Source organism: Pseudorca crassidens, chromosome 8, assembly GCF_039906515.1.
Source record: "Pseudorca crassidens isolate mPseCra1 chromosome 8, mPseCra1.hap1, whole genome shotgun sequence".
NCBI lineage: Eukaryota > Metazoa > Chordata > Mammalia > Artiodactyla > Delphinidae > Pseudorca > Pseudorca crassidens.
Window position 1 is genome coordinate 26,133,167 of NC_090303.1, and position 14,680 is coordinate 26,147,846.

Here is a 14,680-nt window from a genome sequence, read left to right on the forward strand (position 1 = left end):
GCAGACTAATTAACACGTGACCATTGATAGCTCTTCAAGAAGGTAGATTTCATATTTATTTTGACTTACTTCTGATGGTCAAAGTATGTTCAATATAGAAAATTTGGAAAATGTAGAAAAATACACGTATCAAAAACTCACCTGTAATCATACAGTTTTAAGGATTAACCCACATTAAGTTTTCTCTTATTTCTAATTTTTTTCCTTTCCCTCAATCCTGCCCCCAGAATGATTTTAACAGTTAAATAAAAACTTGTAGGTGGTAAAATAATTCTGTTTACTATGTGGAAATTGCTTTCCCAGGCAGAAAGAAGGAATGTTTCTCCACTTAGTCTTAGTAGTTAATATAGTTATATTTATATTTTTTTCCCCTTTGTGGAAGGTAGTCTGTGACTTCATGGCATTTCTTGTATGGTAATCCTGTTGTATCATCATATATAGATAGGTGATAGATGAAAGATGAATAGATTGATAAAATGATTCGTGTGTATATTTTTATATACATATATGTTTATACATATTGTTATATATAATCATTAAAAAATGCTGCATCACTTTTTTGGGCCATGTAGCGTTCCTAGGATTGCAGTGACTAATTTTTGGCATCTTTGTATTCAGAAGAGTGCTTCCGACTATCTTAATTTTCCCCCAGTACTGATGTGATGAGATAAAACTAAACTACTGCAAAATTTAGTTCTGTAATACAGGTGGAAAGAAGAGAGCTATTAACATTCTGTGACAGAGAAAATCAAGGTGGGGGTGAAATAGAAGATAAAACACTAAGGAAAATAGTTTATTCAAAGAGACTTCATATAAACTCTGCCACAGGTGTTAATCTGGTTTTTTTTTTCTTTTTTTGCGGTACGCGGGCCTCTCACTGTTGTGGCCTCTCCTGTTGCAGAGCACAGGCTCCGGACGCGCAGACTCAGTGGCCATGGCTCACGGGCCCAGCTGCTCCGCAGCATGTGGGATCTTCCCGGACTGGGGCACGAACCCGTGTCCCCTGTATCGGCAGGCGGACTCTCAACCACTGCGCCACCAGGGAAGCCCTGTTAATCTGGTTTTTAAATTAATGCACCAGTGATTACTGATATGAACTCTTCAAATCAATTCATTTTGAGAATTGATTTTGAGGGACTTTCACTAAATGTGATGCTATTGCTATTATACAAATGTTTAGGAGATTTTTTTAGGTGTCTAGATTTCCCTGGTTTGATTATTATATTACCCTGTTTCAAATATCAGTGATGCAAAAAAAATCCTGGAGGATGAGTGCATTTTTGAGAAGTGGCTGAATCAATTTGATTGATTATATAGATAAAAATAACTATGTGATAAATTTTTCAGTGCTAAAGTTAGGAATCTAAGAATGTATAGATGACAAACCAGATTATAGGCTATTCCTGAAGAGCAGATGTCAAAGTAGTAATGGCAGTAGGGCTGGGATAAGTGCAAGCTTTCTAAATATCTCAAAGATCTGGTCTAGCTCAAAACTTGGTGTTTACAGAACTCAGTAATAAGTAAACAAACAGATAAATAAATAATTCTTTCTCCTAGTAGATTTTCATTTGTGATGAAAACCTTAGTGATACTGATTTACTGGAAAAAACACCAGATTTGAAAGTGGTTATAAACACATAATCAGTTTTTAATCGTATCATTTTAATGCAATTTTAAAATTCTTTAACTGAAAAACATCAAAAATAACAGTTTAACAGCTTGTGTATGTGAAACAGGGATAGGAACACTGCCAAGTGGAAAGAACAGTTGCTTAACAAATGAAAATGTCCAAGCTCTTAAAATCATAAACTTTGACCTTTTGGTTTTTTAAATAGAATTTGTTTAAACACACACACACACACACACACACACACACACACACACACACACACACACACTGGCTTAACCAAAAACATATTTAAAAGTTTAAAAGCAGGCATGTATCTCTTATTAAAATTAATAGAGTTAAGTTAGAATTTGGGAAGATCAGATACATTTAGAAAAACATTAGAAAAATGCAAGCTATTGTATCAAACTGCATATTGGATACTTCTAATTTGAACAGCTTTCTCTTAGAGTTTTGGCTGTATTCTTTTCTTGTTTCTTGAGAGACAAATGTCATCTTAGTTTGCTGCTAATGAAACATGGATTGCTTCACTATTTAGCTAAAAAATTGTACAAGGATAATAAGGGTTATCTTTTTCAATTCCTCTCTCTTAGAACAGGTTGGTTTATAATGATTCTCATTTGAGAAAAATAGAAAATATAAACACAAGAAACTATGCTATCCATCACATACTCCTTACATAAAAATATCTGTTTTTACCTCGCATGGTCCTGATACAATATTTTCAGCCCCAGCACATATTTCAGACTCATTCAGAGTCACCTTCCCTTGATGATATTGGCTGCATTTCTCATTCCCCATAATATAGAGATGTGCTACTCGTAATAGACCGTCCGAGTTGATCACTAGAATGGCGCAAAATATGTACAGTTAATGAGCGCAGGGTAAGGTGAGAAAAATAAAGAAATACAAAATATTTTTACAAAATACATATGATATTGCCTTATCTTTCTAAAAATAGCTTACATCCAGTGTAGCCCCAGCCATAAACACTGCAAGTGGTTTTTTCAGGAATTGTGCACCCATAATTAGGTAAATCAATTGTACTAACAAAGTCATCCAGAACAGCAGGCCTGAAAAGAGAAAATATAATGGTAAGTAACCTTGATTGGATTCAACACAAAATTAACATATTAAAATGTAGTGTGAATGTTTAATATGATTCATTTAGAGAGAATAAACAATTGTGCTTCGGAGTAGGTAGTAGAGAAATGAATATTTACTTACAAATATTTAAGAACAAATGGTCACTGCTATTTTTTTAATCATTATTTTACCTGTTAAAGTTATCATATAATTGCTCACTAACCTTTGGTTTTAGAGCAGGCTGATCATACTGTTGGTCCAATTTCATTTATTCACTTTTGAAAAATTTGAAAATGCCCCTCTCTCTGCCTCTGAACACACACACACACACACACACACACACACACACACACACACACACACACACATACACACACACCCCCCATGTGACATATGCTTTTATAATACATCTACATGAGACAGAAAGAATAAGAACATAGTTGAAGAAAAAGCTTCAACAATTCCAGTCTATATTAAAAATATGAAACTATCTAAAGGAACTCACCTAGCAAGCTTCAGTAATACCAGATCTGATCCTTCCGGCCCATATACCAGTTGGGTAACATTTAGAACCTGTTTGCGTTTCTCATCTCCTCTTCCATGGACATCATGAATTCCAAGCCAAGCTTCATAATCTTTCAAGTCTTTGTTTCTAAGTAAAAAATTAAAATATAAAAAATAACTTTAAAATATGTAATATTAATCACATATATTGTTATATTAGCTTATAAGGGCAGATAAATAACCTAAATTTAAACTTTAAAATATAATAAAGAGCAACACATTTGTTATGGGAGATTCTAAATACTACAAGAACATATAAGCAGGAAGAACCTTTAAATTGCTGAAATTCTAAATGGCTTTTTTTTTTTGAAAACTTGCTTATTTTTGCTAGAGAGTAGGTCATTTATGAAACATTCTCAGGTAAAGCACATTACATGAGTTATAATTTATTGCAAATTTTCCTTTTTATCTCAAATGTGTGTGTTTGGTTTGTTAATAGGGATTGAATATTTATACTAACAAAATCAATGTGACCTTAATGCGAATCAAGGAGTAAGCTTACAAATGCTACCTCCTTATTTTTTCCTTAGGCTAATTTCCATTGAAAATTATTCTCAGTATTATTCTGAGGCTTGTTCTACATAAGAAAGAAGTGAGGATTGAGAGAAGTTTGTTGATAATTCAGAAAAAGAATATCTAGAAATATACAGTGCAAGAAGGAGGTTGGGATAAAAATTATTAACATAATTCTAGCAAAATTTTTCCTCAAATGGGAGTAGTGCCAATCGTGGAAAGAGGTGAACAGAAGTAGTACCCATAAGTAAGTATCAATTAAGTCAAGGTAAATTTTATAAGCTAAATCTAAAAAAAGAAATTAATTTGTTCACCCTATGCTGGTGAATCTCTGTTAAATGAATACACATTCTTAAGCCTAAAAGCTAAATGGAAGCCATACATATTTTTAAATGCTCAAAACAAATATTGGTTTCAGAAATACTTTACCGAGAAGGGAAACACTGTCTTGCAGTAAGAATCCAACTTTCCTTTATCAATGATCCTCCACAGATATGTTTATTTCTAAGAGAAAGAGGAAAGAGAAACAAGTAACCTCTGTGCAGAAAGGGTGCCTGCCAGTTAATGCAAAACCTTTGGCTCCATTTGTTAAACACATTGAGAGAAAAATGTAGACATTAACCCAACTAGAATAAAACGAGTAATCCTTTTATCAGAAGGATGATATTTGATGATTATAGCATTAGAACTTTTTTCATAATGTGATTACAATTTTATGAAAGCAACTTTATTTTTGTATGAGGAACCCTGTCACTACACATGAAGATCCATTCCCAACACATATGTTCACGTGTGTGTGTGTCTATTCTTGTGTGAGAAAGTATGTGCTACAAATATAGGATAATTAGACCTATTTTAAATTCAGTGTTTGATTATGAAAACTGCAAATTTGAGTTTTTATTTAAAACCGAAAAACCATCTGGTGGTAACCATATATAATATTTATGTGCTATTCCCTTCTTTCATTACCATTATGTAGTTCTGATATATTAACTTAGAGTATAACTGAGTTTGAGTAATTTGTTTGTTCAGCTTAAGACCAACAATATAACATTTATTTATAAAATCAAAACAATTTTGCAAGAGAGATCTAGGAAATTATAAAATATTTGTAGAGAATAATAAATACTAGAACATTTATTTGATGTATCCAAAATCTGTAAATCCATTATTTTTTGGCAGACACATGGAAAAAAGTACAACTATTCACAATTTACATTTCCAAAGAGTACAGATGTTCAGTGCTTCAGAGGGTAATAGAATAAGATTCCCAGACTAAGACCACAGTTATTTATGGCCTGTACCACACAGGAGGTTAAGAATATATATCGAGTTTGAATTTCTATTCCTCTCTGTGAGTTTTGGAAGAATAGCTAAACAGCTGTTGTTACTAAGAACTTGCATTTAAAAAGAAAAGTACTTTTTAAAAAAAGTTTATACTACTCTGATCTGATGAAAAACAGTTTCACCTGCTTCTCCAAGGATGGTGACTTCCAAAGGAAGTCTCCTTTGAATAAGAATAAATTGAAAAGTATTTGCCTTTTTTTTTTTTTCTCGAGTAATGAGATTTGCAAAGATCCTCTAATTAGTTCAAAGATGTAGATTCTTGGAACATTTTCTATAATAAAGAAAATAACCCCCCTCCCCCCAGTTTTACAGCCTTCATTATGTCTTCATATTGCACAGCAGCTTTAATATTCTGGTGAGTTTCATAAATCTATTTCGGTACTACACACCCAGGACAGCTACCCTACAATTATCAACATAAATATTTATAAAAATTGATGAGTTACTCCTTGGAAGAAAGATACACTAAAAGAGAACTTTAGGCCATCTTCTACCTGGTATCTAAAGTCATATATATATCAAAGTATTTAAACTTCATGCTTGTTAAGAATTGACTTATTTAAAAAACACTTCAGTTTCAAGTTGTCTCTATTCTAATTTAATGCCACTGTGATTTGGTTATGGTTAAAAAAAATGGATATTCTTCCTCTATTCTAGGAGGCTAGAGGTAAACGAACAGGGAGGGTTTCCAAAAAGAGGAGATATTACAGTTGGTATTTAAAGAATAAAAGATTTTCCAGGCATAAAATACAGAGGAAGAAAGCTACAACATACAGTGGGAAACACAGCACAAAGCCTCAGAGAGAGAAACATGGGGTGTCTTGAAAACAAGGGAAAATGTGGCTAAAATTCAGGTGCACTCTGGTGTATGTTGCATGATGAGGCTCCAATACAGATAGATATAGACAAAGATATTTTAACATTCTGATTACCATACAGTACAATATGTGTAGTACATAGAAAGTTGTATGATCAGGTTTTAAGCTAACTCCTGTTTTCAATATTTAATTCGTACAACATAATTACTAATCTTAATTTTGTATAATAGTATATTTTGAAAAATTTTACATAGAACATGGCATTGATCCTTACAACATTGAGAAATAGACATGTCAAGAATTTTTTTATCCACACTGAATATTATAATTTCAAGACTGTTCAACTATCAGTATAATTTGTTAATCTTTTCCTTAATGATGAAATGTCCTAGAATTTTAAATTATTGCTATTTTTCATTAGAATGACAATTAAAAAGTCAGAAATTAAAAACAAATATAAAATTTTTGATATGATTGTACATAGACAAGTTAAAAAATAATCTCATAATATACTAGATTGGGAAATTAACAACATAAGTATAACTATATGGTGATATCAAGGTATAGGTAGGTTCTCTGTGTAGTTGTCGTTTGCTTTACGAGAATTGAAGTGCCATATCAGGGACAATGCAAACACGTATGGGACCTTTGTAAGCATTTAAAATGGCACCATCTCTGGAGGCACAAATTGCAAAATCCATGGCTTTTGGCAAGCAGAATGTGATTAGTCCCCTCTTGTGCCCCCCCTCATACAGGTGCCTTGTGGAGGGCACAACCTGCACGACTACACGTGGCCATACTGCTGGGAATATAACTTTTGCAAATAATCCAGATATGTATGATTTGTGTCTATTAATAATTACCTGTATTTCAAACTAACCATCCATCCTACATTTGTTCGTGTTGGAATCCCATTTACAACTCGCAATTGTTTTGTTTTGGCGCAAGATATTACAGGATCTAAAAAGAGGACCAAACATAACATTTTGATAAAACATTTTGAAATAATCCGTGCCTCTCAGCTTTCTTTAGTGCAATGGTAACTACACAAATGTAACTACTGTAATTGTGTCAGAAGAACATTTTGGACAAAAGAAGGTAAATAGCGTAACTACAGTGCCAAATCAGGCCCAAAATGTTTGCTATCCTCATCTAAGTAGATGGGTAGCACAGAAAAACTAATCAACTCAAGGTCAACAGCATTACCATGATAGTGACAGTGGCTTTGCTCACTAGGTACAAGTTCTTCAGGTCTAACATTAATTGTATTTCCCTTAACAACCTCAACATAAAATGGAACAATGTTATTTACAGTGCTTATTTCTAAATGTCAATGAAAAGCAATAGCCTAAGTGAAAATAAAAAAACTATATTTGGTTTATTACTCATGAATTTGTATAGTAAGAATGTAGAACCATTTTGCAACATGTTACCAAAGTTATATTAATTGAAATTTTAATCCAAATGACATAATTATGTCTAAATCATTATATCCAAAAGATATAATTTAGAATTCTTTGAAGTAAACTTCTTCCTGACCCTCCTTGGTGTTCCTTGCCTTATCCTTTCCACTCTTGCCCATGGTCTAAAATAGATTTCCATTTGCTCTTCAGCCTGGGACACAGCAGGTGGTCTCTTAAATCAAAACATTTGAGTAACTTCCTTCAGCCCAAGAAATGTGTGAAAATCGGATACAAGCAGCTCCCAACAGATTTCCTTAAGCTGAGGATTAACTGAACCTCTCAGATTGTGTCATCTTTTGCCTCGTAGAGCATGCAAAGAGCTTTAAAGATAGAGCAGGATAAAGACACTGCATAACTTTCCAACCTTCTGGTTTCATTCTTTCTGACTGTAGCATCCTGATTTAATTTAAAGGATGGTGAAAGTCCAATGGATACCTTCTGCCCCCAATTAGGTAAAAGCAATATACATGCTTTTTTCAAAGTTAAATATAACATATTTTGTGACAGAGCATTGAATTTTGATATTCAGTATGCAGTTGCCTTTGTAACACCTTTACACATGCACACAGAAAAAAAATGTTCAAATAAAATAAAATAGATTATTTTATTTTTATGATGGAAGTTTATATAATGATAAGTTATTTTTCTATGAAGAAAATAATGACATCACTTCTGACACATAGAGACTCATATATTATTTTGAAAGATTACTTACGGTCTAAATTGACTATTGTAGGTGTGGTATCACCTTCACCTGTAAAAACAAATATATAGGTATATACATAATTTTTACATACATATTTCTGTTATATAGAACCAGAATTGTGTATTGAAATCCAAATATCCATAAATGGATAATTTACTACAATTCTTTACATTTTATTCAAAAATAAAATGCAATAATACTCTTTTGAGTAATTATGTATCACTTTTAGACAAAGTTGAAAGCATGCACCTACTGGTAGTGGGTCATGTGAGGAAAGCCCTGTTTTATGACTGTGAAGGTTATCAGGTATGTGGTTTGATGGATGTTGGCAGTTTGAATTACACTGCTAGCACCAAGGGGCTGCCTCATTCTCCCAAGATGCCAAACATCGTACACAATGAACATTCCACCGAACAGCACTAATGCTTATTATTGTTTATTTGGGCCATTCATATAGATAAACTATGTAGCTTTAATTTGACCCATTTATATTTTTTCTGAAAATTACTTTTTTTACTTATGGTTAAGGATAATTAAAACTTCCTATGTTTCAGAAAACTTTTTTAAGAATTCGAGAAGATAGAAATCAAGGTCACTCATGGAAAAAGAGGGATAGCCAAATATAATTATGCTTTGTTAGTATATTTCAAAGACTGGTTTTTCTAGGTAGTAAGGGGAAAAGTATTTAAAAAAAAGAACACCAGAAACTGCCAATAAATTATAACTAAAATTTCATACTTACTACTTTTTTACAACCTCCCTACTGAGTGGGGTTTAATTGCTGCCAAGAGAAAGGCTTGGAGGATGCTAGGATTTGAAAATACTTAAGTAGCAATGAATGAAGTACATTTCCTGGAATTTAGTGTGTGACTGTCCAAAACTGATGACATAGAGTTTAGTCAGGCATTGTTTAGACCCAGCTGGTTGTTAGTCTCTGGAAGTGCCCTGAGCTCAAATAAACCGGCAACAAAACAAAAATGGCCTATGGATTCCTTTGTAATAGACGCAAATCTGATTTTTATTTATGGGAAATCTTGAGAAAATTAATACATGCTAAAGCGTTTTTATTTATGTCCATTTTCCAGATCTAGATATTTTAAGTGAATAAGCGTAAACATACAAATTTCATCATTTCCCTTTCCCTTTAGTTTATTCTTGGGGATGGTTTTGTCTTAGTCACCTGAGGTCATTGTTTTAGTTCACAGTACAAATTAGGATGGAGGCCGACTGTGGTCATTAAAACATCAAGGATATTGCTTTTTCCACTCAAGTTATTTACATAAAAATTCTAAAATAAAAAACTAGATATCTATTCTTTGTATCGTTTGTGGTGAGAAAGACTACACTATTCATTGTATTCTTAACTGCGTATCAAGTTTCCGATTTCTATGCATCAAGTTAATACGTCAACAAAGTATTTCGTTCATTATTGTACCTTACTAAAATATTTAAATTTTTTAAAATGTGTAGATCTTATCATTTAGGGGCTTTAATAATTAAGAGTATATATATATATAGATTTTCCTCTAAGCCAACATTTCTCACAATTTAGAAGAAGCTGCATTACCACTTAAAATCAGATTTCTAGAGATTCTGGGTTGCTGGTTAGATTATGAATTTTTTGAAAGCATTCTAGTTTCTTCTGCTTTCTAGGCCTTTTCCATTTTACCTTAAAATACTATTTTCACTTCTCCTCTTTTACTTTTCCCTTACGTCTCCACCATAGTACTCAAATCTGAACAACTATATATGATACAAATCTTACTTTATATTGATTCACCTTAAATTTGAAGAAGGAAAACATGTCAATGATAAAAGTTTTTCCTATGGAAGTGTAGGAGTGTGTGTGTGTGTGTGTGTATGTGTGTGTGTGTGTGTGTGTGTGTTTATATGGCCTCAGAACCAAACATGTGCTCTTACTGAAAACATAAATAAAACTTTCTTTTAATAGATCCTTAAAGTTTCAACTCAAATTTGAAACTTTATGAACAGCACACCTTTTTCCACGCTGGCATTTGTATTCCCATTCTTATTATATATTTTAATATTAATATGTATGTATTTAAATGACTTTATTTGCGATTATGTATGTAAAATGTCTCCTCTGTACACTGAAAACGATTTGAGTGTAGGAAACATTGTTTATATTTTCTATACCTAGAATGATATATAGGGCTTTGCACACAATAGGAGCACAATTTAAAATTACTAACAAATTGAATAAATAAATACAAACTGAGGTGGAGGTAATTTACCCAAGGCACTTAAAGTGATAGAACTGAAATCCTTACCCAGGAAATCAGAGTTGAAACTCTAAACCACTATGCTCTCTTAATACTTAAGAATTTTCTAAGATATACTGTGTATATGTGTATAGACAAATATAGACATTTCTACAGTTTTATTTTTGCATCTTGAGAACCTTAAAAATATGTTAAATATTATTTTGTAAGCATTTTTTAAAAAGGAATACAAACCTTTACATGTTTGTAATACAAATGTGCAGTATGAAAATGATATATAGTCTCTGAAGTTAAATAAATAAGAACTCAAATCTTCTAAAGATAAATTTTATTAGCCTGTCACCAGCAAGAAAACTGTAAATAAATCCTGGCTATAAATATTAGTTAGAAAAATGACAGTGTAGAAATATTTGTTGAAATTAATTAATGTTCAGAATACATTGAAATAAATGAGTTATCTGCAGTAGCATTTAATCAAATACTAGCAACACCCTGAAGTCTTTCAATAGCACATTACTTTTAGTTTAAAAATGTTAGTTGAAAATATGCTTTAAAAACTTTAAAGTTATTAGAGTCTTGTCTCAAATTTATAAGCCAAATCACAGTTCTCTGTGGGAACATTTTACTCTTAACTATATCTACGTACTAAAATTAGGCTACTGTGATTTTTAGAAATCTGGAATTCTATAGGGAAAGCAATAGAACTTGTTTTAGAAGCCGGGTCATTGACTTTTATCCTTCTTCCTAGGTCATTGAAGACTCTATTAGCCTCCATTATTCTTAATTATAGAAACTTCACAAAGAGGTACCATGAAATAAAACTAATACTTAGAAAAAATAACAACTTTCACCATTAAAAAATTTTTTTTGTACACCAGAGAGGTTGGAAAGGTTGGTCTGTTTGCTTGTTTATTTTAATGTTAAAACCAGAAAGACATCTTCTATAAAAGAACATTTTCAGGACCTATGCAAACCCTAATCTGGGATAAGTTAGGAACATTAGGAGAACACTAATTAATTTGAAAGGCTATGATTAAAGCTGATGAAATGAAATATAACAATATGAAATACTATTTCTTTGTGAACATATAAGATATTTACTTACTATTATAGAAAATTTCTTAATTAAAAATAGATTGCGAAGTTCCAAGTTTTAACTATAGATATAATTGATTAACATCATATTTTAAAAGTTTGCTTTTATGCTAAAATTTCATGAAACGTGACTAGTGTTACAATTTATGGTGAGAAATTATCTCTTTAATTTAATGTATATTATGGAAAATATAGACTTGTGTTTGTGTTTTATGTTTTAAAGCAAATATCATTTCTTAATCTAATCTCTTTTAAAGTGAGTATTTTTGCTGCTATTTTCAAGGTACTTGCTACTGCCTTGTCTCACGTGAAAAATATTCTTAAAACAGGACTCTTATTGAACATATAAAACGAGTCTTTTTTAAACAAGAAGGCAGTTTAACATAGTGTTTAAAGATATCTGCTATAGGGCTTCCCTGGTGGCGCAGCAGTTGAGAGTCCGCCTGCCGATGCAGGGGACATGGGTTCGTGCCTCGGTCCGGAAAGATCCCACATGCTGCAGAGCGGCTAGGCCCGTGAGCCATGGCCGCTGAGCCTGCGCGTCCAGAGCCTGTGCTCCGCAACGGGAGAGGCCACAACAGTGAGAAGCCCTCGTACCGCAAAAAAAAAAAAAAAATAGATACCTGCTATAAACAGAGCTGTGAGACATGTACTACAGTAAAATGGTCTCTTGCTACTAAGAGAGCTTTATAAGTCTTTTTCACTCAATCAATAACATATTGAGGATATATTTTCATCTCAATATACATTACTCTCCATTAGCAGTTCTCAGTGGAGGTGATACTATTGACATCTAGTGGGTAGAGGCCAGGGACACTACCAAACATCTTATAATGCATAGGACAGCCTCCCATAACAAAGGTTTATCCAGCACAAAATGTCAGTCGTGCAGAGGCTGAAAATCCTGATACGTTTCCCCAAACTGACTTCAATACAGGCTTCCCAGTACACAGAGCAGCACAGTATTGAGAGAGTCTGATTACCCAGGTTCTCACTAATATTAGGCATTAGCAATCACCTTCTTATTTGCCAACCTGATAGGTGGAAATGATTTCTTATGCTTTTATCTTTTCATTATAATTATTATATTTTCTTACTATTAAGTTTTAACATCTTTTCATTTATTAAGTTTATTCTTGAAGATTCATCTTCAGTTTTCTCGAATCATCTCATCTTTTACTTATTGCTATATAGGTGCTCTTTTACATGAAGTGTATCAGACATATATTATACATTTTACGTATATCTTTTACTTTATGTGCTAATACTTTTTAAACAAAATCATCTTGGGCTCAGAGAAGTAGATGGAATGTTTTAGGCTTCTTAGTCTTGGCCTAAACAGCTGAGAAGAAAATGGAAGCACAACTATCTCTGATGTGTTTATGGGCCTGTTAGTGGGCTGGGGACTTTGCTAAGAGCTCTGCTACTTTCAGAGGCTGAACAGTTAGTATTTATTGGTGGGGTGGGGGGCGGAGAGGTCTTTCTAGCCCAGTCAGAACAATGGCCATGTATTACTTCTGAATTCCAAATAGAAATCTTCTGAGGGAGGAAAATCTCTTTTAAAAGGTCAGCAGATTGTCCCCTTGTCTAGAGGAGAGATGAAGTTGTATGTGTGCTGCTGTCTGGAATGCATCCTTATTTTGGGATCAACTCTAGCCCTCCTATACTATTTCCACCTCTGGTTAAGGTATCATTTTAGAGGGCATGCAGTATATTTAAAATGGTTCACCTGAAAAAGATCACAAAATATACTTACAACGAGAAATAGGGCAGTAATCCCAAGGAATGAGAGGATTCCCCGTGTAACACCAGGGACCATGGGCATCATCATCAGGATTGCGGCAGTAATTCTTATTCAGCTTACTAGCATCTGGTTCCCAGAAGATATGCCTGCATAAACAACAAACTCTGAACATCACAAAATGCACATCTTGTCCAAGAGAAACAAAATGTCACGAAGAAGATATAATCCTAGTGCATAACTTTCATTACAGATACAACACAAGCTACCTGCTGTGAATTTGGGGTTTTTTTTTTTTTTTTTTTTGAGACTTATTTTGTTGTTGTTCTTGCAGTTTGGAAGGATGTTCTTTAACTCAGGAATAAGGCTGAATAATCAATATAGATAAAGTGATAAAAGATTTTATGACTTTGCTTCTATTTAATAACTATACTGGCAAGGTAACAATACCCCTGTGACAAAGATCTAAGTTAGAAAATGCGTAGAAAATGCAAGCTATTGCAAAAGTATTTTTTTCATGTTTCAGAAACATGTAAAGAAGCATCACTAGCAACATTACTATGACAACGTACTGGAAGCTACACTGAAAACAATAATAATGTGCTAATAAAATTATTAAATTCTAAAATTTCATTGGTCATATAGTTACAAAATATGATTTTTTGACAGATAATTGAGTAACACTTCAGCCTTTCTCATTTTACATCTTAACTAAATTTATTACAGAAGTAAAGCAAAAATACTGTATGTTATAAGACCATGCCCACTCATATAACATCAATATTTACATTTACCTCAGTAACATTAAAGAAGTCAAATTCCACATGGCCATCCTGACCATGTCATGAAAACTATACATCCTAACTTAATTTGTTTCGGATTACTAATTACTACCATGCTTGAACATAATTAATGTGTCATTTTAAAAAACTGGGAAGAGCTTCAACATAGAAACTTGAGCTATCTTACTAAACTTGGATTTACTTTTTGGACCAATACGACAGTAAAGACATACAATACTTACTGTGTGACATATTCTATTACAGATGACTTACATATATGCCCTTAGACCAACCTGATGAGACAGGCTCGAAGATTATGCAATTTTGTATTTGACGAAATTGAAATCCACAGAGGACAATTAATTTTTCTAGGGTCACGTGGTTTTTAAGCTGTAGAACAAGTGTTTGAACACACAGCTCTTTCCAGAGTCAGTGTTCAAAACCACAACACAGTGTTACCTCTTTACTCAGTCATAGTTTGTACTTAAACCAAAATGGTACCATGCAACTTAATCATTCATCAGTATCCTACAAGTTGGTTCCAAATGACTTTTAACTATTTCCAAAGGCAAACCTAAACTCAATGAATTGAGTTATAACCATTGCATCCCTGAATAAATATGCGACGTGTTTCCAGTGGTATGCTGGTAAATGTTTAACAACTAGCACTCTGAAGTGTGTATGGGGGCAGAGGG

At 33.0% G+C, this 14,680-nt stretch overlaps 1 protein-coding gene across 2 annotated transcripts in view; it reads right to left on the reverse strand.

Moving 5' to 3' along the window:
* The window catches only part of HGF (hepatocyte growth factor), an 83,553-nt gene that overhangs the window by 4,002 nt on the left and 64,871 nt on the right, over positions 1-14,680 (reverse strand). For both annotated transcript variants that reach the window (XM_067746075.1, XM_067746074.1), the window contains exons 12-18: positions 13,219-13,352; positions 8,134-8,172; positions 6,819-6,915; positions 4,220-4,294; positions 3,219-3,365; positions 2,594-2,700; positions 2,327-2,472 (exon numbers count right to left, since the gene is read on the reverse strand). In XM_067746075.1, the coding sequence (XP_067602176.1) occupies positions 2,327-2,472; positions 2,594-2,700; positions 3,219-3,365; positions 4,220-4,294; positions 6,819-6,915; positions 8,134-8,172; positions 13,219-13,352 (745 nt within the window). The remainder of the gene's footprint in view (positions 1-2,326; positions 2,473-2,593; positions 2,701-3,218; positions 3,366-4,219; positions 4,295-6,818; positions 6,916-8,133; positions 8,173-13,218; positions 13,353-14,680) is intronic.